The sequence below is a fragment of the Stenella coeruleoalba genome (assembly GCF_951394435.1).
Source record: "Stenella coeruleoalba genome assembly, chromosome: 7".
NCBI classification, from domain to species: domain Eukaryota; kingdom Metazoa; phylum Chordata; class Mammalia; order Artiodactyla; family Delphinidae; genus Stenella; species Stenella coeruleoalba.
In genome coordinates this window covers 59,681,897-59,707,507 of record NC_137153.1, presented here as the reverse complement: position 1 = coordinate 59,707,507, position 25,611 = coordinate 59,681,897, and the positions used below count along the sequence as shown (strand labels likewise).

At 34.9% G+C, this 25,611-nt stretch overlaps 1 protein-coding gene across 5 annotated transcripts in view; it reads right to left on the bottom strand.

The window, feature by feature from the left end:
• NFIB (nuclear factor I B) overlaps nt 1-25,611 on the bottom strand; it is a 443,132-nt gene that overhangs the window by 16,047 nt on the left and 401,474 nt on the right. For 3 of the 5 annotated variants that reach the window (XM_079926360.1, XM_079926363.1, XM_079926361.1), the window contains 4 exons: nt 21,604-21,788; nt 17,380-17,545; nt 14,251-14,333; nt 4,111-4,199 (listed from right to left, as the gene is read on the bottom strand). In XM_079926360.1, coding sequence (XP_079782486.1) covers nt 4,111-4,199; nt 14,251-14,333; nt 17,380-17,545; nt 21,604-21,788 — 523 coding nt within the window. The remainder of the gene's footprint in view (nt 1-4,110; nt 4,200-14,250; nt 14,334-17,379; nt 17,546-21,603; nt 21,789-25,611) is intronic. The other 2 variants (XM_079926362.1, XM_079926364.1) reach the window with 2 other exon arrangements.

Genomic DNA, 25,611 nt, shown 5'->3' with positions numbered 1-25,611 from the left:
GTTTGCACCGCAATATTGAAAGTTATTTTGTTTAAATATTCATTCTTGCGTCGTTGAGGACATGTATCTTACAAAGAAATTTTATGGACAAAGCAGTGAAAATGGTACATGGTTGAGGACAGGGTTATGCAAACAGGCTTAGATGTATGAAATGAACGCTATTACTCCTTCTTTTTTTGCCCTCCTTCTCCTGACCAACCAGATTCAAATAATCTTTACTGGCTGCTAAATTTCTCCTGGGAAATCAAGCAACTCTCTAGAATTGCAGTAATAAACGACAATTTCTTACAAAAACACGTGTAAAGTAACTACAGAATGAAGTATTCAACTCATAGAAAGGAACTGCTAACACATGTAACATGGAAAATGGCTGATAAAAGTCTCTTCGGTGCCATTCAATTATGGCATCAGCAGAAACACAAAAATCCCTCCAATTATTTCAGTAAAATCTTCATTTATTCATTATTTCAGAGGCTGAGCAAATGGTTTGTGTAAACATATCCTTCAGTAACACACACATGTTTATTTTAGCCATCTGAAGGCTGCTGCTATGTTTATAGAAGCCATCAGACACATACAGCCACTCACTTGTGGCTTTGCCTTTTCTTGAAAGGGGTGAAGAGGGAGAAGAGGGAATGAAACAATAAATCCAGTTTCTCTTTTGCATAAAGCACTACCTCCAACGTTTTTAAATAACTTCTGTTTATGTTATTCTTGGATTGTCCTTTGGCTTTCTTGTTCATTCAATTATATTGCTCTTTCATATTTGCTAGTACAAGCTATGTTCTGGCTATAGTTTCAAGAAAGAAAGCCAGTTAGGGAGTTAACTGCTGTATTTGTTTATACCCACGTAACTCACATATGTAGCAGTGTAATTTGTCCACATCAGAGGACAAAGCACAGACACAACAGTACCCTTATGAACAACATAAGCAACTCATCATCACCTATTACCCGGCTAAGAGCTGAGCCCCTCCAGCCTCAAGCAGAAGTAAGCCCTCCACCAAGGGATTTCACTCTGGGTTGACTGCAGTACGTGACCTTTGGGTTAGAAAAAATTTCACATTTTCAAGACGCAAGCAACACACACACACACACACACACACACACAAATGGCTCACAAAATTCTAAGGTCAAAACAACAGAACACCTTCAGGGTTGCAACTTAATAAGTCTGTGAAAACTTTCCAACGGAGTCAGCTTTGGTTCCGAAGAGAATGTTTATACATTGGGGGTGGGGGGCGCGTGGAGAGGGAGGAGGGTGGAGGAAGTCTTCCAGTTTTGATTATACTCACTCAGCTCCCTCAGCACTGCCATTTTCAGCCCTGAAGAAGGAGCTGCTTTGACATGGAAACACCTCTACAGAAGGATGGGCACATGGCAGAAAAGGGGGCGACCATGGACAAGTGATTATACGAAGAAGGTAACGGTAGCAAACAACAATCAAAACAAAGCAAAACCAAAACACCTTCTTTGCTTTGTCCTTTGCTACCACAAAGTCTCCGGGGATTGCCTTTTGTTCAAAACAAAAAGCAACAACCACAACCAAAATAACGTGATATTTTCTTTATTCCATTAGGACAAAGGCAAATGATTTAATTCTCTGGTTGGATAGACAGACATTTCTCATGTATTTTTAATTTATTCAGATCATTCTAAAGTTGCAGCAGTGCCCTGAAGATTTTAGATGTCTGTTATCTGCCTTAAAAGTAGTAGTGTTACAGACATTTGTGATTTCTTTTTTCAATATCTTTTCTAGGAAGAAAAAAACTACTGAGTTTCCTAAATAACTATAAGACACACACTATAAACCATGAATAAATTACGAATATGTTATGCCACAGACATGACCTATTTTATGATCAAATATGGACTCCACGTGTGCCCATTTTTGATAAGTATAGCAAAGCAAAGCAAATTCCTGTCGCATCTGATCATGTTTACTCTGAACTGTGTGATACTTGGATTTTAAGAACGGTGAGGGTCTGTATCAGTCACAGTGTGTCTGGGACTGCCCACCACAGAGATTCAATAAATACCTGTTGAATGTATGAATGTGATTCCTGCCGTTATCAATTATGTGCCCTCTGAATCATGATAAAAAGGGAAGAAACAAACCAAAAGCTACCTTCGTCAAGCTTTTTGAAGCACTAAGGCCATTCTACATATCATGATCTGCTAATCCAAAAAAATTATTTTTGAGAGAGAAAATAAAAGAAATCTTAAGTACATGAATTCCAATTTTTTTTTCTGATTATGACCTGAAACTGATGACCACACCACTTTTTCACCAAGAAGATGATTTGTAAGATGAACAATGCTCTCCTAAGAACTGAGTTTAGTCGTCATATTAATTCACTCCAATACCTGTGTTCTGTGGTGATTCACTGTCCACTCACCTTTTCCTTTTGGGGATAACAATGTGTGAGTTGAAACATCACTACAAACTAGGTACAGTTATAGTTTAAGTCTTCAATAATTTATATCCTTATTTCGCTTTAATGTACTTTAGCGATACTACCCAATTTTAGATAAGTAAATGTCAATCAGTAATCCACAGATTGGGAAGTTCACACAGCTATAGCTACATTTAAAAACACAAGTTCTTTCCATCTGACTTGCAATTTTTTCTAAATATGTTAAGGCTTGTATGTAGAAATGGGCCATTTAGCCAACCAACAGAGCATGGAATATAAGGATAAATAAAATTAGATCCAAACATTGTGTTATCAAGTTGAATCAAATTAAATTTTAAAATACTTACTAATAAAGACTATTTAAATAAATAGTTTATCTTCTTTCACTGAGTTTATCTTCTTTTTTGTAAGTATATATTTTATTTTTTCCAAATGGAGGAATAATATAAGCTTCGTGGAAAAAAATCAAAATAGGTAAAAATGTACACATTTTAAAGAGGATGTTATACTAATCTTTAAAAAGAGGAAAAGTCATATGGTATTCATTTCAGGTAGTGAATTAATAAAAAGTCAACAGGCTTTTAAAACAGAATCCAACTAATTTTCTTAATTTTTACCTGAGAAAAAAATGGCATTTCATTAATTTCATTCTTTGAAACTTTACTCTTCAGCAGTTTCTATGAAGCATATGGAGATGCGCAGCACGTTTACAACTGATACCCAAGTATGTACTTTTAACACAGGGATGCTTAGTAAAGAGAGGATGACAGTCATAACACAGTTGGAAAATTATGTTGGCTCTACTTTTGTTGAACTCCTTATGGGATTACCTCACTCTCTTCTGTAAATTTTTATCTCATTACATAAGATTATACCATGAATTTTAATCATTTAATTTGTCAATTTGACACAATTTATTCTTTATTGAAATAATTCATAAGAAGCTGAATTAGCACTACTTACTTTCTAAAACCAGTACATGAGACAATATCAAAACTAGTTTCGAAAATGAAGTTTTAGAATGATTTTCTCAGCCAACCAAATAAAGTCAGCTCTCAGTGATTCACATCAATGTATAAAAAGAAGTTAAAACTTTACTTAAACAAAATTCCTTCTCTAGCTATTGATTCCAACAATCCCCCCACTCCAAAATTCATGAGTGTTGCTAATAACAGTTAAATTGACTGATTTGAAATTTTTCTTTTAGTTAGCTTTTTCCCTCTGAGAGGGGAGTAAATGAATAGTAAAATGGCTTAAAGTTAACAGTAAAGAAAAAGAACTGAAATGAGAAGAATCTATAATGTGAAAACCCCATGCTTTTTCCTCAGACAGCTGAAAAAAAATCTTCCCTAAAACTGTGATTTCATTTTTCAGTTCCTAAAATCTAGGAACTAGATCTAGGAAGTGTCAAATCCCCTCCTCCCCACCTCCCCCCAGTATTATAAATCGTTTACAACATTTGACAGCACTTAGGAATTCCAGTCACCAATTAGCATATGCTCTAATCTCCAATTAATTTGAAGTTGCATCTAAATGAGAAATAAAGGAAGAGGGTAGGGAGAGAAGGATGATATAGCCAAAACAACTAAAATTTTAACATATATATACTTTCTGTAAAGCTAGTTAGAAACACACACTATAGCTCATGTAATTTTAGGTGTAAGTGTAGGGTTGGAAATAATTAAAATGTTACCTTTGCCAAGTAATTCCCAATGTATCCTCACTGGTACTGGGGTATAAATGCCTGCCGTTTTGATTCATGGTCCAGTCACAAATCCTCAGCTGTCAATTGAAACCTAGCAGTCAGATATGGATCGAGCAGTACTACAGTTTTTAGTATTTAAATGAACACATGCAAACTAGTACTGTACATGGCATTAACCTTACTTTCCCAAGAGGCAACTTAAAAAAAAAAAAAAAGAGCAAAAGAAAACCTTACTCTGAAAAGCAAAATTCCTAGACTGTTTTTCAGAAAAAGCTATTGCAATATGCTTCTCTATTAATTAAAGCATACAAGAGAAATGAGTGCTTAGAACATAACAATTAGACATTAATTAGAGTACAAAATGTGCTGAAATAAAAGCAAACGTTAATGTTCAATAGAGAGATATATTTTAGAAAAAAAATTTTTAAAGCTTTTAAAAATATGTAACATACCAAATAATCTGCACTGAGTAAAATAATCAATAACTTTTAAGCATGCAGTTTGCAAAACACAGAAGACATGCAGTTTAGAGGAGAAGGGTCCCACCTTATGAACATCCTCCCTAACTTATGTTTAGAAGCATCAAGGGATTCAGTTTTAGATGTTTACTAATTTTGTTTTATTCAAAGTGGCTTTTTTTTTTTCAGACAGAGTTGATAAGAGTTTCTACTTTTATTTTAAACTCGGAGTAATGGCATTGGAAATACTTTACCACATCTGAATAGAGTGAGGAATGCGCTGAATACAAGCTGAAACGAATTCTTCCCAGATCTCCAAATCATCAGCTCTGCCCTTCAGAGGTTGTTCCAGTAACCCTATCCAGCTCTGTTTGGTTAACAGCTGCCCTACAGTGCTAGCAGATTTATTGAAAAGATATATTGCTTATTTTTATCCTTAAGAAAGTAAACTTATCTGGCTTTGGGGGGAAAAAACACACTAGAAAATCATGGGTTTTAATCTGTAGAGAGCTATGCTGTAAATTAACTGAATCTTGCATTGAAAAGATGACTTATTCAAAGCAGTCCACTAAACCTTGTTTGCTGCTTTTCAGTAAGAATTTCTAGAAGATGATGATTGGAGCCAAAGTCCCTTTAAACTCATGATAAGTTATTTTAATCCTTTCTGATAACATTATGGCTAAAAAAAAAATTGGCTATTAAGAATCTTTTCCTTTTAGACTCTAGTTTCTATACACTCTAGGTAATAGTGATTCTGGAGTTTCAGAATATTTGGTTTTGCTCATTTTTCTACAGATCTATGAGGCTCCAAAAACACCACCTAAAATTCCCCAAACATGTATTTTAATTATACTGATATTTCAGGTAAAAGTAATGTTATAAATTAAAGAACTGAAAATTAATTAACCAATCAATTAATTAACTAATTAAAAAGCTGAAAAAATTCCCTTAATGTAGACAGATAGATAGGTTGAAAGATCTGTAGATTTTGCTTAGAATATATGTCATAAATAAGCCATATGTCAGTAAAGAAATTAAATGAGAATGAAAAATATTCTTAAAATGGACCTTAATCCTTGCATAAAGGAGAAAATTTTATGGCAAGATTTTAAAAAAGTGCTCAAAATGGAGCATCTCATCAGAAATGCAATGTGATGGGGCAATTTGAAAAATTATTTCTTCAGTAACAGTAGTCAGTTGGCTCCTTCAAAGTATATTCTTTTCAAGCAATACTATGAAAACAATCTAAAAACAGTTCAAGAAGCTTGGCTTCGTATAAAGATTACCTTAAGGACTACTCATAGATTCTGCTCTAGTCCTAGTTTTGAGTCAAGTAAACATTCTGAAGAAGGGAGGCAGAGTAGAGCAGAGCTCTAGGCAGAGCACATGTTAATTCTGCTAATAATTAATTTCAGGTTAGTTTCTATGAGCCTCTCAGGTTATATTGGAGAAATTTTCATAAAGAAAAGCTATTTTCACAAAGCCAGGTGACCTAAATGTCACTCACTGATTGGCTTGTTGTCTCCCAGACAACTGGAGACACTGTTGTCTCCTTGGAAGAATGCATATGTAAATCAGTTAGTTTTTTGTTGTTCATGTTGCTAATTTTTTGTTTGTTTCTTTGTTAATCATCCCTCCAAAATGTCAAGAGGGCTGTCTTTGGCCACCCGTTGAACACTTAAAATCAACATACTTTTGGACTTTCTCTCCTAACAGTAGTCTCAAAGGGATGAAACCTGACTACAACTATTCATTTTCAACCATACTTAAGGTACATATGATCAAAATATCTTCTCCCAAACAGATAATTATGCTTAAATACAGAAAAAATGATCACTGAGTATATTTAACAATCTACATGCCAAAGAAATGGGCAGGATATCAATTAGTATTGAATTAATTTCCTTTCAGTTACTGAAAATGTAAAATAAAATTTAAATTTATTTAGCTATTTAGATTGTGGACTGGCATTATCAACATTTCCAAAAGTTTCTGAGGAGAAGTACTTATACCTGCTTCTATGTTATAACTTACTTAACCAGGTTACTTGACCAAGAGCCTTTGAATTAATAATTAACTAACCTCTTGATTAAGCAAAATTTTAAAGGTGATCGTGTGGACAGGGGAAACAATAAACAATTAAAATAGAAACTGTATATTCACTGAAAATTTCCATGATACTAATTCCTAATGAAATCAATTCCTAAGAATCTTGTTTGAATAAGATAGTCCTGACTCAGCAAATTTTGAACAGATTCTCAGGTGATGAAAGGTTAAGTGTATTTTAAGCTTCTTTTTGGAACATGTTAAATATTCTTGGTATTAGCATAATTCAGAATTCCTAACCAAAACGGATTTTAGTTTAGACTTTAAATGTTTAAAATAATAGGTGATAATCTTATTTAAGTTTAGGGTAGTGATTCCTCAATTTCTGTCCTGTGAGAGGGTAGGTGTTATGTAATTTAGCTATCAATTCTTTTTTTAAATTAAATTTTAAATCTTTAATTTTAAGTGGTACATAAATACATGCCTTTCATTAACATAAAAATTTTCTGCAAAGCTTCAACAACGCCCTAGTGATTTTTCCAAGTATTTTTCCTCAAAAAATAGGGAGATACTTTTTCCCCCTATAGTAATCAAGTTTAAAACACCAGGGGCAAAGTAGTTTAGAAATTTAGTTTGTTAAAGTTGTGTTTGTAGCAACTCGTACATTTGTAACAATACAGACTCTTTGACAGATCTGATCATATGCACATCCTCACAGAAATGCACACATATAAATAATTTTAATTCTTTAATTTATATGCATCCACAAACATGACATGATTGTCTAGAAAATTAAGGTAAATTTTATATTAAAACAATTATGCCCAGATTTCCAAAAGCAAACAGAAGGTGAGGTAAGGAAGTTTAAGATTCTCCTTCAAAAAAGCTATGAGTGAAGGGATGGGGTTGAAAAAATCCAAACTAAGAAAGAAGTGAAGGTAAAGTTTTCACTGCATATGTTCGTAAGATGACGTCCCTAGAATCTCTGGAATGAGAACCTTGTTCTTAGCCCAACTCAATGAGTTTCAGAAAAACAAGCATGGGGACCACCTAGTTCCCCTCAAAAATCTGCCCAAGGGGAAACACCTAAGATCTGGATCATTATCCTTGCCTACACAACACTCAAATATTCATGCAGGTAGAATCAACATTGCCTGTGATTTCAGAATAAGAGTTTGTTTATTCACATGACGGCCCTCCATTGTTATTAACACGGGCTTTTGTTAAATGCCTCACAATTAGCTTTGGGAACAAAAGAAAGAAGGTAAGAAAATGTTCTACTTTGCTGGACTCAGCAAACAGTACTAACAGTCCCTTATGATGACAACAGCTTTCCGTTGAACCAATAAACCATTAAACTGTAAACAGAATAATCAACACAGGTAAATTTATCTTTTTGCTTTTCTTTTTTTTAAGCTTACAGGGACCCTCAAGGGAATATCTTGAAAGGTGTGTTTTATGTTCTTCTAGGTTTCTTCATTTCTCCAGATAGCCCCCAAAGAAACAGATTTTTTGGGGTGGGGGTGCTTTTGGGGGTGGGGTGATTAAAACGACTAATCCTTCAGGATTCATATTTTCCTCTTAACTCTTAGATTAGTTGATTTTTATTTTATTAATCACCTACCAGAGAGCAAATAAAATGGCCTCTGAATGAAAAGGATGTAGCTTTACTGAACAAACAAAATGGTCAAGATAAAATTGGGATACAGGTGGAGCATGTAAACATATAAAAATGAAAAAGATATTCAAGGTCATCCTGGTACCTTAAAGTTACATCTAATATCAATTTCTGAAAACCGTGCTTCTTGATATTTAATAAACACGGTAGGATTAAGTTAAATGTGTATGCATAGTTCATGAACTAAATAAACACTACTGACCATAAATCATAAGAACTAGAAAATGAAAAGTTTTTTTTTTTTTTAATTTTTAAATGGAGGCTACTTTCATCTGTAAAATTTAAGATTTCAGGGGAACTTGGAGATCATGTAGTTCAACCTCTTCATTTTCCTTTCCAAGATAAGAACAGGACAGAAAGGTTTAAAGGCCTGTCCAAGGTTAGACATGTCCTGTCATGTCACTAAAACCACACCTTCTGACTCCTAATCCCTGTTTGTCTGCCACGACACAAGTTTGCCTGTCATTATTCTTTTCCTACCCTACTTTTCATGTGCAGCTCAAGAATATTTAAGGCTAAAATGTCTATAATTATAACTCTTCATAATTTCCTTTATTTCCCTGATTCTGCTTAGACCTTCTGAAGTTAAAAATTTCAGAAAAGAAAATTGTCTCCCTTGTGATTGCATTGACTGAAATTTAAGGTTAGAGCAAACGATTTTATTTTTATGTTCTCTAGAATAATTTATCTGGATATTAGCCTTTGATACCCAATAAAAGTAAGTGAATGAATGAATGATAAAAGACAGACTTTGGAAGGTTTTTTATTTTATTTTTTTTTATTTTAAGAACTAGCCAAAAAGCTAAACATTTGCATAGCCATTATTTTGAGTGAAACTTCCTTTAAATGTGTTTCCTTTCCAGCTAGCATATGTGAAAGGTGACCTCTTATCCATTTACATACCTACCCAGAAGTCATGTGATAGGGTTTTACGTCAAGCTGTCAATTATGATAACAGACACAATAAGAACAGCCCAAGTGTTGATAGCCTGCTTCCTGACTTTATTGAAAAGTTTGTTGATAGTCTACTTGTGGCCTTTCAATTGCTTGCCTTTAATAAAAGACTACCTTGCCAGTGGTTTTAACGTACCTAGCTTTGGCTTTGCCATTTGTCAGGACAAATATTATAAAGGGATTTCAATGAATATCTTAGATAAACAAACATAAAATCGTACAGAGGCAACGTCTTAAAAAGGCCATTGGGTGTAACAGAAATTTTTAGTGTCATGAAAAGTCCTTTCAAATTCTAGTTTCAAATTTTTATCAAGAAAAGTGTTGAAAACATTTTCATAGAAAGTAGCCCAGTGACTGAAATTGAAATAAGAGCATCATACAATCATGCAAGAGATGTAACATGCGGAAGCCCGGGCACCAGTAAAATCCATGCAACTGTGAGAAGTAATGCAAGGACTTGAGTCGATCAGCCCACTGATTCATTAGCTCTAATGATAAGTAGCATATATAGTCAGGAGATTATAATTTTGAGATTATGAAAACAAGCCTTGTATTTTATAAACTAGAGCTGGCTTGACTTTGTTGTCTCAGGGAAGGCAAAAGTGACCTCCCATTTGCTCCATCTCAAATCTCAAATCCATATCAAAGGTTAATATGTACCTTAGCCCAACTCAATTAGTTTCAGAAAAACAAGCATGGGGAACATCTAGTTTCCCTCAAAAATCTGCCCAAGGGGAAACACCTAAGATCTGGATCATTATCCTTGCCTACACGACACTCAAATAGTAATAGTATTTGAATAGTAATCAATAGTAATTGATATGAATAGTAATCGAATTACTTCGAATACTAATCTTTTATTTCCAAACAAGAAGCTTCTTAGCTACAAACTTTTTTTCCAACTTGCAATAAGGGCTTTGTAAATATGTTGTACTGATGTATAACAGTAAGGATTTATACTTTTATTATGGCCTTACACTCTAGTATAACGGTGATCAAATTAACTAGACCTTTTTATATTACCAAACTTTCTATGACTACAAAGAAAGAAGGCCTGCAATTTAGCAAGTTCATTATGAGGCTGATCAATATGAAATTGGTGCTAATTCAAGTAAGCTGTCTCATATTTGCCATTTATACTAAAATTGTTAGACTGGATTATATAAAAATTTCTGTATTTTCTAAGCAATACCCACTACTCTGCTATATAATTCCCATATTCTCGGGGAGATGAAATTTAGGAAGTGTGGTTTCTTCACTCCTATCATAATGAATGTGCACAGTGTGTTCAGGAAGTATAAGGAGGAAAGGAAACACCGCATTTTACTAAACTTCTGTGAAGTTAAGCCAGAGAGGAGGTCCTTGACACTTCTGAAAAAGTTCCAAATCATAAAAAGACATTTCTCAGCAGAGACTAAAGAGTTCGGTTTGCCAAAAACCCACAAGTTCTTCAAGCCACCACACCACCGTCCAACAGAAAAGTTAAAGAATGAAGTTCCAATTGAAGTTCTGATTTTAAGATTTCCCCCATGCCAATAGTGAATGCATTAAATAAGCCAATCATCTCAAAGACAGTCTAGTTCCAGACCTTGAAAAACACTCAAGATTGAGTTAAGAGATAAAGGGAAACTTTAAAGTTCTGATCAGCTGGCATGAGCTGATTATTATGACTAATTAGAGGACTGTTTTTAATGGAAAATAATCAATTGTTTTAAAGAAATCTTTTTTGAAATATTCTTCAAGATTATGTGATTTTATTTTTCAGATTCAAATGAGATATCACATTAAGAATGGTAGTGGAATTCCTGTGTCAGAAAAACTATATTTCAAGGCAGTTAGCAACCAGTAATGATCAGTAATAACCATTATAAAAAGGAGCACAGTGATGTATAATTACTAATAACAACTGCATGTATTCCAAGTTAATGGTTATAAAAGCTTATGCTTTTAGTATTCAGATTTGCCAAAATGAATGTATTACTCTTACCAGTGGAGTACAGGGTTAATTTTAATATTTCCCATCTTAATTTAAGAAGTCAGTGTCCTTGTGTGTTAGGAATAATTATATTGAAAGCTCTGCTTTAGTGTCATTGTGTGGAAGGATTATTTATAAGACAGTCAAAATTATTCAACAATTTTAAATTTATTGTTATCTCTAATTTATGTAGGCTATATTAAAGTTCTTTTCTAAGGAAAAAATAGCACTCAACAATGCACATCAATACTTTTCATAACCTAAAAGGATAAATCTTTATAAAGCAGTCGCCAATAAACTGAAGAATGTACCTGGTGACAATATTTATTCTTAAGGGGTCATGTATATTAAAAGCTAAGGGGAATGTTTAAAAGAACTCTCTCAGACTAAAACCATTGCCTTTCTAATTTTGAATTTCTCCCAGCTAATATAAAATGATTGATTACCTTTATTTCATGTACCCCTTGATTTTTCTTTCCATTCATCACCGAGTACTTTAAACCAAATGCATTTAAAACCTGCTGCTAGAAGAGTGGTCTCTTTTAAATCTTTGGAAAGTAATGAAAGGACACAGTAAATCAATCTCATTTCTGCTGTACGAAAGAATAACCTTTACTCTACTGAAGTCATTTAAACTGTTCCTGTCCCTCTGTTCCTGGACAGTAAACATAAAACTTCATCTCTAGGATTCTGTTAAAATTTGAAAGGATTAAAGTAATTGAAAGCTTTTAACTAGAGCCTTAGTTTAGTAATCTACGTGTATAGTATGATACGCATATACACTCATTTTCTGCATGCCTCAAATTGTTGCTTATTATGAATTGGCATATAGGGCTTCTTCAATTCAAAAAGTAGCACTAATTCTTTCACTATACAGAGGACAAATTATCTGTCTGTATGGCACTTAAAACTGAACATTATATTTTTCATTATGAAGCTTATATAATTTTTCTTTCAAAGATCAATACACATTATATATTCCATAAGTGTACACCATATTTGACCCATCTAATCATATTTATATTGTAAGAGGTCTTCACTTGACATTGTCTACTTAAATAACAAGTGGCAGCCTTTGATGAAAAAAGTTTGTAGTTCCAGAACTCATATATATATATATATATATATATATATATATATATATATATTCTTTTTTTTTTTTCAATTAAAATGTGCTCAGAACTCTATCTACGTTAAGACTAGTATTTTCCTGATGCTTGTTAAGTTTTCTTGATTTATCCTTGGACATGTGAAAGAAGAAATAACTTTTATATAATCAATTTTTGTGATCATAATTACATGAGGCTCTAATGACAGTCATAAGTTATAAATTAAAAACTTAAAGCTGCCTTAGGTTAGGACAGGAGGATGGGAAGATTGCTTCTAAATACATGAAAGTGGTTATAATATTCTAAATGTGTTTGGGCTAAAGGTTTAAATAACAGAGGCACGATTCTATGAATTAAAAGTTAACTGAAAACTAGAGACATGTCATTAAGAATGCAAGTCTCATGACAAGAATATTTCTGAAAATATGTGAAATGAGTTGTAAGAGAATAAGTTTCTAAACCTATGAATCCTGCATATGTTTCTAAAAAACACAAGGAACATATACATTTGTCAAAGAGAACCATATTACAGTAATTATAGCATATTTCATATTATAGCAATTTTAGAGGTGAAAAAAAGCAACATTTCAGAAAATTATGTTGAAAAGCCAATGGCTGGCAAAACCACTAATTATTATTTGGTATTTTCATAACTGTGTACAGATGTTTTCAGTTAGCTCTCACTCTTTTGTTTTGTTTTGTTTTGCTTTTTTTTAAACCTGGCAAAACATCAAGTATCTTGAATAAGCTATCATCTTTACGATTTTCTCTGAACTCTGCATGTGGTGACCTTTAATATAAGCAGTCTGCCACCTTGGCCTGCAACTGGGCAGGACTTGAAAGTTCCACATGAGGCACAGATAGGCATGATAAGCATAAACTAGGTGGACAAGTCTAGAACAAAAGAAGCTGGCATGAGTACCTGCGCAGGCTCGCTACATCTGTAAAAACTCAGTTGCACATACAACTTATATTATAAATGAAGAGCGAGCTCATTAATACCAGCTCTTTCTGATTCATTATAGATATTTTTCCCTATGCAATATTTTGCACACTGTTAATTTCAAACTGCTCTGCTATCAAAACTTGAGAGCAGCAAACATATGCGTCATAAAATATATTTAAATTTGGAAGCGTTTAGAATGATTTCTGTCATCCCGTAACTAGAATCGTGGGATTTCTGTATTTGTATGGTCCACGCTTTTGACTATGGCTAATTTGTTTATAAGCTACCATTAATCCTGGCTGTATATTTTCACAGTTTGGGTAAACACTTCATTTGCATTAAATTTACAGCATTAATGAGATGTGAAATTTAAAATGCTACTTGAAACATAAATGAGGTAAGAAAGCAGAACCAAAAAAAAGTGTTTTATCACATCCGAAATCAGTAAACCGATTTAAACCTATTAAAATAGGAAGGATGCGTCGCCTGAGATTTTAGCTTCAAAACTCATCTTCTTGGACTAAAATACCAAAATGAGGAGTAAAACATCTGGAAAATATGAAACAGCTCAAAAAAAAACACAAATTGTGAATTGTGTAGTGCTCCTACTTTAATCGGCTTTTAAATCAATTGACAATTTTTGTCTTTGGAAGGTATAGGCTGGTGAGCTCTCAATAGCCAGTAAAACAGAAAAATACTCTGGCTGAAACACTGTTTATTCATGGATGTTATGAAATATGCTACAGAGAAGGAAAAGGTCTTGAGCCAATTTGAGACACCCTGTTTAGAGAGGCGAGAAACAATGGATAAATGAGAAGATATTTTGGAAAATGAAATGATCAATTTCTTTCTCAGAAGCCCCGTGAGCCCCGTTCTGAGTCAAGATCTGAGAGGCAGCATGGAGAAAAAGCACCAATGCAAAAGCGTGGCTACACCATCACACCTGGGTGAAACTTGCCCACCTGTTGCTGATGTAGGAAGGATGGGTCTCTTGGGCTTAGTCCCACATATCGATTGGCTTGAGATGTGCCTGAGGCTGTGTAGGCTGATTAAGGAAGAACAAAAACAAAGATAAAAATTGCGAACTATCAAATGAACACCCTGTCCACGCCAAAGAAACCCAGAGAAGTGGGACTTGCAACCAAAAAAAAAAAAACCAAAAACAAAACACAATGTCTTTCTCTCCTCTTTCGTGTGAGTGAATACCACTGGTATAAATGACAGTTGACCTCGAGTTGACTGGTTTATCCCCCTCCCCAAAAATCTATCCAGTAACCATATCCCATCCTTTGGTGTGGGCATCTCGCACATGCTCTGGTTACAGTCTTGCAGGAGTACCAAGGACTGGCTAAATAGAAGGGTCCCTTTCCTAGATGTACCTTTTACAAGATCCTGGTTGTCTAATAATGGGATAATCAATGATGGTCTGTGATGCTAAATGTAAAAGCAGACTGAAAGTCTGTCAGGAAAAAGTGAAAGGTTTAAATGATGGGATTTAAGCAGATGTGCTTGATGATATAGGATGAAAAATGTCTTACTGAAAAGTCTTACTAAAAAGAATATCTAACATTATTAACATAAAGGAGAAGGCTATTTTATTATATCATATAGAATGAATTAGCTCAGTATTTTATTTAATGTGAAAATGCCCTTAAGTTTGATAGAAATGTTTCTGAAAAAAAATCATTTCTTTTCCAGAAGCACAAAAGGTCAATTTTTTTGTGATTGGTCCAGAGAGGGAGTTGACATATGGTGAATACTCCTTAAATTATTACGGTCTCACCTTGCAAGTACTTTTTGTACAGGTACTTTTTGGTGCAGAGTGAATTTTTCAAAGAAAACATCTCCCTAGTCCTAAAGATGTTTGTTCTTTTTCACAAAGGAAAGGACTAATGTATCTTCCCAGCGCTAAGCAATCCCATTGTTCCATGTCAGAATAAACAGAAAAAGTAAATTTTCATCACTTATGTTACATCTATAGGTCTGAAGAAAGCTATAATATTTGGTTTAAAACCATCAGATTAATGAGGAATCCAGACGTTAATTCTTAAAAGGCGTTTTTAAAACGAATACATTAATTCTGCCATGTTCATTTGGCCCATTGAGGCTTTTTTAGGTCAACTTTTTAAAACAGTGAAGATGCTCACAATTCACCTTTTAGTTATTCCTGAATGAAGGGCTCACTCAAGAGCAGCCCTAAGTAGCCAGTGTCCCCTATTCAATCTCCAGACCTCTGGAAGTCAACACACACCATTGAAGAAGAGCCTCACCCTTAGAGAGTGGGCACCAAGTCTGTGCTATTCTTTCTTTTCAACCACGAGAAAGAGGTTTCCTTGGCCTCTGTGTTTTCCTTAATTTTTCTGATTTATGAATTCAATGGCTAATTTCTCATCAGTGGCGCCTGGGGAGGTGCAGCGACAACTTTGTTTCTAGGAAAGAAAAACGACTCACTATATCGCTTTTGTGCAGGAGTGGAAAATGGACTGATGCAGCCATCTTTATACAACCAAAACATTCCTTTGAATATTTTATGATTTTATAAGTCAAATAAGATCTCTTTTTGATCAACCTGTATGTGAGTATAAGAACAATTCATTAACAAACAGGCTGACAGTACTCCCATAGGTGAGCTGTGATTGTTTCGGTCTGATCTTCCCTTGAATGTAATCTATTAATGTCAGTATAAGAGTAGGTACCAGAAGTTTCTGCAACTTTCAACTACTTAAAAAGCTTTGCTTTCTATTTGCTTTTATTTAAAGTGTTGACTTTGTTTGCTCAAAGATGCCCAAGGCATCCACTTTTAAAATTTGGATGTAGCATTTTAGTGACTGTAATGTACATAGCTAACCTGTAGCACAAAGGATTCTTACTCTTCCTTGACTGGGTCTCATCCATCTGTGCATTCAGGGAAGTGTTCACTAGTGTAGGACCCTCTATCAACAAACCAGTTACTGAGAATTAATGATTACTGATGGGAATTACAAGCTTGTGTGGTTTTATTATTTGATGGGGCCTCATGAACTTTGAGAAAGAAATGCCGAGTTCACTGGACACTCCAGGTATTGTCTGTTTTTCTTGTAGGGTTCCTTCCTAGTCTTTCAGAGGCCACAAAAAAAGAGCACTTTCCAATGGCCAAGAAAGAAAGAACCAGTGGTACTTCTAAATCTCTGTAATTTCACACAGGAATTTCCAGAGCATAGGGATTTTCTTGTTCTAAAAATGAAAATAGAAGCTCTGGATTTAACGTATAAAATTGACGAGAAGCATGCTAATGCCTCCCGACTGGAATTTTATCATTCCACTTTACCAATCTGTGCACACCAGCTCCAGTTCTAAAAAGCTGGCAGTTTGGATGAAAAACTGGGTAATAACTCCTGTGTACTTATGAGTACTCTATACAAAGAAGCAAAGGAATCATTTGGGTTACTGGTATGTGCTATGTAAATTCACTGGCTAAATCTCTGACATTTAAAATGTTATGGCCACGCTAAAAATCATAATACCTGATGCACCATAATAGGCTAAATAATCAAAAAATTTTTTTAAAAGTTGCAGACAATGAAAGTGCAGGTAGCTTCCATGTGCCTAAAACTCAGCTCTGAAATGTTTTCTCCACCCAACATTGTGTGACTTTCTCACAATGACATAACCTGCAGTGATGTAAACATGCAATTATCTTACAGAGGTACTGGTTCAGCCTGCCTTGTGAAGGGGCTTGATTTCTATAGGAACGCTCCAATAACTAACAATTACCTAATCTCTCTTCGGGTGATACAAAAACCTTGTACACTGTTATGTTATTCAGTGCATTTTCAATGTATACCTTGAACAAGCAGGCATGACTTATTATTTATGTTATAGCTATTTACTCAAACAAATAAGCTTCTCCCTTTTCAAATAGGATGCACTGAGTGAAATTTGATAAGAGAGAGCTTGCGAGCGCCAGGCCACATTCATGCCTGCTAGTTCCACATAAATGAGAAATCTCCATCGGGTCGGGTAGCTGGAAAAGTTGCCGTGTTTTCCACCTTGGATCAGATATCCAACGGCGCCTTTGATGGACATTTCTCATTTCCTACAGAAATACTTACTGGTTGCTGTAGGTGAAGCTGCCTCACCTTCAGTGGATGTAGTGATGGGTTTAGTATCTGTCATGGTCAGGGTCACAGGTCGCACTGCACTGGGATGGGGAGAGGGTGCCAAGACAGGAGTGAAATGGCCAGGCACTTTCCCTACTACTTGACCACTGCTGTTAGGCTACAAAACAAAAACAGAATGCCGGGTGAAACACTCCAAAAGGCAGTCGTCTCGTCCAACAACTCCACTCAGCACACACAGCTGAGTGGACCCCGCGTGCTGTGTGCAACCGCCACACAAGCTCTCTCAGATCTGAGTCAGAGAGGCTCGTCAGGGGTTAGTAGTCATAAGAAGCAGCAGCATTTAAAGAAAGTCTTCAGCTTCAAAGCACTTTATATAGGTTTAGTCATCTTTACAACACCCCGAGAGCCAGGTAGAACTGATCCCTCCACTGAGTTGGACAGAAAACTCAAGTGGAGACTTCAATGCTGAGCCCGAGGCTAAAACAGAAGTCCTCACTGAGCTAGTGAGAATGAGAATCAGTGCTACCTTCTTATCTGCTCTTCATGGTCACTTTTGGCTTTCAGAACACAAAATTTACCTAAATGATGACATCACTGAGACAAGGAAGACAAGAATTTCTAGGAGACCAAAGGAGTCAAACTCAACAATTCCCATCATTTATAGTCAAGGCCCATTCTTTGGCATACAAAAATGCTAGCCCTTGCTCACACACAGGTGCACTCAGAAACACACATCAGGCAATTTCGATCTTAGAATCTCCACTCGACTTGTGACGATTTACTAATATAAGCAGGTAGAATGATATTTTAAATATTTAAAATTCCAGCGTCCACACAATGATATAAAACGCTGAACTAGGTCCAACCCTACACCTACACATAAAAGATTTCCAACGTAAATTAAAATGTGCTGAAGTGAAGCAGAGGGCAATCAAATATACCCTACTTTTTGAGTTACTCTTCCATTGCTGGGCACGGAGAGTTACACAAAACACTGATTGTTGACATCTGTGAGAATTAAAGAGAAAATCCGCTAGGCAGTGATAGAAAAGATATTATTATCTGAGTTTTAGCCTAGTGTCCATAGTGGGAGACAAAATTCTAAGGGAACACTGTTTGAAGAAATACTGGAATGTACTTTTCTAGACAGAGAATGGTATTTTTAATTATGCTCATGTTGGAATTCACCAGTACATAACGTACACAACAATTTGCTATGAGGGTGTTCTCCACAAATGTTTAGTCTTTATAATCCGTACCACTTTTAAAGTCAAAAAAGCAATGAAACAGAATATTCATCTAAATGCCTGCACATAAATTACAAGTAGACGTTTCTTTAAAGAAAAAGATAAACAGCTAAGAACACTTCACTATTAGAACTTAGAGACATGAAGTAAGTCTTAGTTGGGTGCCTCAGAGGCCACATTATTTATTCTATAAAGAAAATGAACTTTTGAATATCCTACATATTCATCATGAGTAAATTAAGTATTTAAGTCAGGAAAACTGACCAGATTTTTTCCCCCTATGGAGACCTAGGAGAGAGTTATATCTTAGACTAATTTTATTTAAAATATTCCATTAAATAGCATGACTGTCTCACTCTAATCGGTGTAGCAGCAATGCAATTAATCTCCAAACTGCTGTGGGGAGGACAAAGCATCTCAGTTGCTCGACTTAACAGTCAAAATCAGTGCAGCCCTGGGGGATACTGGAAAGGAACAGTTGACAACAGGTCAACAAGTCCTCATTTTTTCCCGATTTTTAGAGCTAAAAAGGTGAATATCAAGAGCCCTATTTTGAAGTGCAAATTACCTGGTTTTGAGTTGAAGTTAAACATCAAAGCAGATATAATGTTCCTGCAAAAACAACTCTGCAGTTTATAATAAAGACCCACTTTTCCTTTCAAAGGGAAAAAGCAATTTGTTTCTAAAGAAGACCATCAACTCTTGGTTGTGCGACCACTGCAAAAGACTGCTTTATATATCTCCCCCAAGAAAAAAAGAGTGATCACGTTTTATCATCGGTGGTACATTCGATGGTAAAAAGCCTTTCTGTATATTGTGTTCACCAAAACAGTTTGACAGCACCTACCTGAGAGCATAGAAGAGAAAAATAACAATATTGTCAAGAAAATGCTGCCACCAAATATATTACCTTGCCCACCCTGCAAGCCTTGTCTACTGGAATTGAATCGACATAAACCAACAAACAGATGTTTCTCTCATTTAAAAAAAGTGAAAGTGACAAAGAAAGAACTCCCAAGCCAATATAGACAACTTTCCTGAAACTCAGGGTCAGAAGAATGGAAAGGTTATTTCTTTTCAGTTTTCTGTTGGTTCAAAACAGATGAAGCTACACTATAAAGCTTGTCTTTTAAGGTTGCTAATAGATGAACTTTCATATTGTAGATATGAAAAGAGAGACATCTTAGCTGAAGATGAACAGCATTAGGAAAGGATTATCCTACTTATAGTACATTGCTCCTATTATACAAAATCCTGAGAGGGAATTTTTTTTTTTAATTGAGATGAGAGTAAGATGCTTCTCAGAAGCTCGGTCTTTACCTTGAAAATATGAAGAAAAACTGAGAACAATATAGGCAGATTATCACCTAACATGCCCTCTTAACTTATAAAGAAATTGAAATATACGTAAAACAAGCACTGAATAATTAAAGAAATGCAGAACACTAAGGCCCTGATTTTAATTTGCATAATTTTTCCCCTAACAGCGCCTAATTAAGACATCAGTTAAAAAAAAAAATCCAATGGAACTCTAAGATTTTCCACACTGAATTAACGTTAAGGACTTTTAATGGATGTCTTAATTAGACTTTGTTATTCATGGAAATTCTACACAAATTAAAATCAGACCTTGTGTGCACTGTTCCCAGCTGAGTCTAGCAAAATGCTCTATGGAACTGAGACTTTTGAATCCATGCTCTGACAGCAAATTTTACTTCTAAATTGATATACCAAGATCCTACTGTTTTACTTAGTAATTATTATTACAGTCATTAAAAGTGCTACACCATTTGAACATTTTCTTCTAAAACACAAATCATTTAACTTTAAATTCAAAATTCAAGAACAGTATACTTAGTTTAGCATTACTAGTCAATGGAGCTAAAAGTACAGATAACTTAATGTTAAGTAACCCAAATAGTGCTGGACATGTTGTTACTCACCAAAAAAAAAAACCAAAAAAAACCCAGAAGGGACCATTTTGCTCCGTGTTAACAATTAAATTAAGACCAAAGGGAATTTTTTTTTCAGATCTTTCTTTGTTAATTCTAAATTAATATGCACATACCGTTTACTGGCATTTTAGTAAATGAACAGCATTAATGACAGAACACTTATGAAAATCCCGCAGAACGTTAAAAAATGTGAGAAGAAGTGGACAGGAGTCTTGGAGGTAAAACATCAGAGCCAAATACCAGACCATAAGATCGAAATTACATTACAGATTTTTGATATTACGATGACTGATAGAGCCAGCTTTGGCAGACTGTCTACTTGATTGTGGAAAATCCTCTTATACCAAATCCCCATGAAGTGACCTCTCCAAAGGAGAAACCACATGTTTAGGGAATGAGGAAGGCACATGAGTCACTACACTTATACAAAGAATCCTTAAAGCCACTGCACAGTGTTTACCACTATAAAAATTAAAAAAAAAAAAAAAGACTTCTGGTAATGTCACTCATTATGAAACATAGTCATGTCTGAGCAAAGAATATTCAAGTAGTCATCAAACACTGAAAATGTTTACATTACCAAAGCTTATTTTAATACCTGATAGTTGGTCTATAAATACAACTGTAAGGTCTTTTGTGTGTGTTTATTTTAGCTCATACTTCGCTTCTGCCTGAAATAAGCACTTTGTCTCTGTGTCAAACCAGGTATTTCAGAGGTGTGAACTCCAGCTCAGAACATTTTTGTCAGTGGACCTTCTGTATTAACTTTCTCTTCACTCAATGAAAATCCCAAAACATCAAACCAAGAACATCTTCACAAATGTGCCCCTTCCTTTGGGGCAACACACTTCCTACCTGTCATTCAGCCACCTTTCAATAAAAACTTAGTGAGTCACCAAGAAACTTCCTGAAGATGGATTTCAAAAGCTTGCTGTTCTGCCAGACACACTAAGTAAGCTTCAGGGCTTACCGTTAGACCTGTGCTTTAATCATATGTTCTCTCTCATTTTTACCTGGCTGGTTTGCGGACTGGATGGGTCATAAGAAGGTACATAGTTCTTCAGAGTATCCTGAGGATTCAGGTGGGGAGGATATCTGATTGTTGGATGAGAGAAGTAGCTCGATGGGGCTGGAGGGAGAATAGCTTGTGTTGGAAATGGCAACGGTGAGGGTGGAGGTGGAGTCCGAGTTGAGATGACTGCAGGAGACAGGAAAGAAGAGAGGACTCATTAGCTGTTGGCCATACTGCTCCGTCCCAATCCTACAGAATCCTGGGAAACTATACAACCGAAGGCTCTTCATTTCCTCCCTCTGATTTAACCAAACTCTCTTAAAATAAGCTAGTCTTTTACTATTATCCTCTATGCCAGGACTGCTAAGCCCACACAGATATCACCTCCAGTCTAGGGAACGAACAATCTTGCTTTCTAGATCTATGAATGGTTTTAAAAAAAGAAGGTTCTCTTTTATAGGTTAAGCCAATAATTCATAAAATATTTCTTTAAGCAAAGTTATTTCCCATCAGAACACATTCTTTGATTAAAAAGTCTTTGTCTCCTAAGTACAGACCAAGTCACAGCATTAAGTAGAGGGCAGGGGACCCACACATTTTCTACCAAAATTCAAAACAGAAGTGTACTCCAATTTTAAGTAAATATTTTGCATTATTTAGAAGGGAAGCCAATAATTAGTAATGTCCTGAATAATTAACTGATCATTGTATAAATGCTTTGGAATATTTGAACATAAACCTGGGAACTCTTTTTTTAAATGAAAAGGTTCCTTTTAAAACCAAAAGAGTTCTATTTTCTTCCTACTCTAACTTTTACTACATGTAGCTCAAAAGACATTATTGAGATAAGACCAAGAACAAAACCCTCAGAAATGCAAATTTTAACTTTCATATAGGCATATTAACTTACCCATAAATCACATATTTTATAAAGAGAAATACTGTACAAAACATATGTGATGTACATAATGTTTAATTTTACTGTAATTTTTCAAAATTAGTGTGATCATAATTTATTATTTAGTTTTTAAAATATGATGCTTAAGTTTAAAAATGGGGAAAGAATACAATTGCACAATCATTCTCTCCATAATGTTAAATTTGTACTTTACATAAGTACAATTTAAGAGTATCAACCAGTATAGATAGAAGTGAAGATTAACTGTCTATTTCTGTTTACTATTTTGATCCAGATCATAGGAAATTTATATGATAAATGTTTAGTGTTTTATGAGACAATGTAGCAAACAATATGAAAAATAAATTCCTTCCATGACCTATAAATGAAAATCATCTGGAATGACTTATCTCCAGCTTTGTAATTATGTACAAAAAAATTACCCTTAAGGGATATTCCTTATCTTCCCCAAAGAAAGCTTTTTCAGAAGATACAAGAAATTTAAAATGTACATCATAGAAGAATCATAAACTCAGTTTTATGGTCACAACTCTGTTCCCTGAATGTCCAGGGAACTCAGAATCCTTTGGATTGTTGCTACAGTTCCTGGGCCTAACCACAGACGTACTAGATGAGGACCTCCAGGGGTGAGGCACCAGAAAGTGCATTTTAAACAAGTGCCCCACGTAATCTTTGCACACACTGAAGTTTGAGCATCCTCCATCAAAGGGATGCATTTCAGAGAACAATTACCTATTTCTTAAAACAAAACTCCTTGTTGAAATACTACTTTATTTAAGGAGTATACACACTTGAATGTATAATTTAAGAAAATGCCAACGCCTAAATTAAATTGCACATCTTTTGACTCAGTGTTGAAGTGCTCTTAATCTCAGCTCAATTTAACCACGGTCTTTACTTGTATCTGTACACAAACCCTTGGAGGATATATACATAGCTCCATCATGGGTCCTCTGGGCTTTAAGATCATTTGGCATCAGTAGTTTTGGAAGAGATCTCTTGATCTGAACTGGCACATAGCAAATCAGAGCTCAAATCTCTGGGCTCCCAAGTACTTATGCTCAAATAAGCTCTGGCTGGCCTGATACAAACTAGATAGAATGCAGAATTCCCAATGAAAGTAAAAATGGCTACTTTCTCAATAAAAGTCATTCTAGTCCTTTAAAGAAAGAAAAGCAAACTACAAGGCAAAAAATGTTTCCCTTCATTATGAAAGAATTCATACATACATGCATGCATACATGTACGTTTATGTATTCCTTGCCTACATATTACAAAGTCTGCCTAATTGCCTTCTTTCCTCCAGTCTTGCTCCTTCCGATATATCCTGTATAGTCTCAAATTAATAATTTTTTTTAAAGTATCATTTAAATCATGGAACTTCTCTGCTAAGAATCTTTCAACGGCTCCCTACTGCTTCAATAATAAAATCCCAACAATTTCACAGGTTTGTACAGACCTCAAGTGCTTTAAGACCCAGACTTGCTCCACTTCTTTGGCCTCATCTCTGGCCACTCTCTCCTATTCAGGGCACATTTCAACACTTGCGGATCCTTCAACATAGGGCAGTTCCTTGCTGCAATGGCCTCTACTGCATTGATACAAGCTGTCCACTCTGCCTGAAATGACCGCCCCCCCCTCTTGTTCCTTCTTGTGGTGAACCCACTCTTCAAACTTCAGTTGAGAACACACCTCTTCCAGGCATCTAATCCTCCTCCAAGGATGTAATCCTGTCATACTCGATGCCTGGCTGATGATAGGGTCCCTCTCTCTCCCCACTATGCCATGAGCTCTTTAAGGAGAGAAACTGTTTCTCATGATAAGGTGTCTGCCACAGGCCCTAATATATTACATATTGAACATATATATGGTAAAGGACAAAGGTGGAAGGCTTATCTAGATCTCTCATAGTTTATTATGTAAAAATGTACTCTTGAATTTTTTCCAAATATTAGAAATATGAACACTTTAATCAGATATGGGTGATTTGACTTCTAAGTTAATTTTGCCCAGATACTCAACATTACAAATGTATGAAATAGTTACTGACTTTTTTCATCTATCTTAGCAGTACAATAAATAAATGTAAAAAATTTTATATACCACAGCTGACTTGTATATTCTTCTCTTAATTTTATAATTGTCTTAATGGTAGCATTGAAGGCCATGCATTTTTAAGTATAGGGACAATACATATCAATATATATTTATAGACCAAAGCTAAGAACTTTATTATAAACAGATGTCATATCCCTTGAATAAAGGTTTAAAAACTAGATTCAGTTTTTTTGAAGAATAAAGAGTTGTCTCACCATAAATCTAAAGCAATAAGAGTATCACTATAAACATATATTTTTTTTACATAATAAACTTTCTCCACCTAAAATTCAGACTACTCCTTTCTAGGGTTTAAGAGCAATAGGTAAAAAGTATGGAGTATTGCTTATGAATTATATCTCATTTTCAATTTTAAAAGAGGATTTAACATTAATTGTTCCTCAAAGTATAAATGTGAAATATCGGATTCTTTTTCCTATTTAAATTATGACATTAAACATAATATCAAATGTACTAGCCCACAGGAAGGATTTATGTATATGAAATAATTGTCAAAGAAAAGTACTTCTTTTATTTTTCTGATTAATTTTACTCCCAAATAAGTAGCTAAAATATTGATTTCTGTAGAGAAAATAGTATCTATGGAAATAGTGTCTATATATCAATGCTGCTGGAAATACTCTAACTCAGCAGCATACTTGAAACTCCATCTTTCTCTTTAGTAAAATATATAAAATTAGGACCAACCTGGAAACTACTGTTAAGATAACTATATATTTTCTTATCTTTTGTGATTGTAATCTTTCCAATACAGGCAATTTAAAAATACATTATGTAGATGCTATTTAATTGTATGGCTTTAAAATCTTTCCTCAAATATTAATAAAAATTTTTTGGATCAGATTACGACCCTCCCTCTTTGGTTGAGAAAATAGGTCACCTTAGCTATAAGGATAGAGTTTTGATCCATCCTTGAGGGTTTAGGCTCTGCAAACAAGAGGGAGGTTTCTCTTCTACGCTTGAAACTCCTTA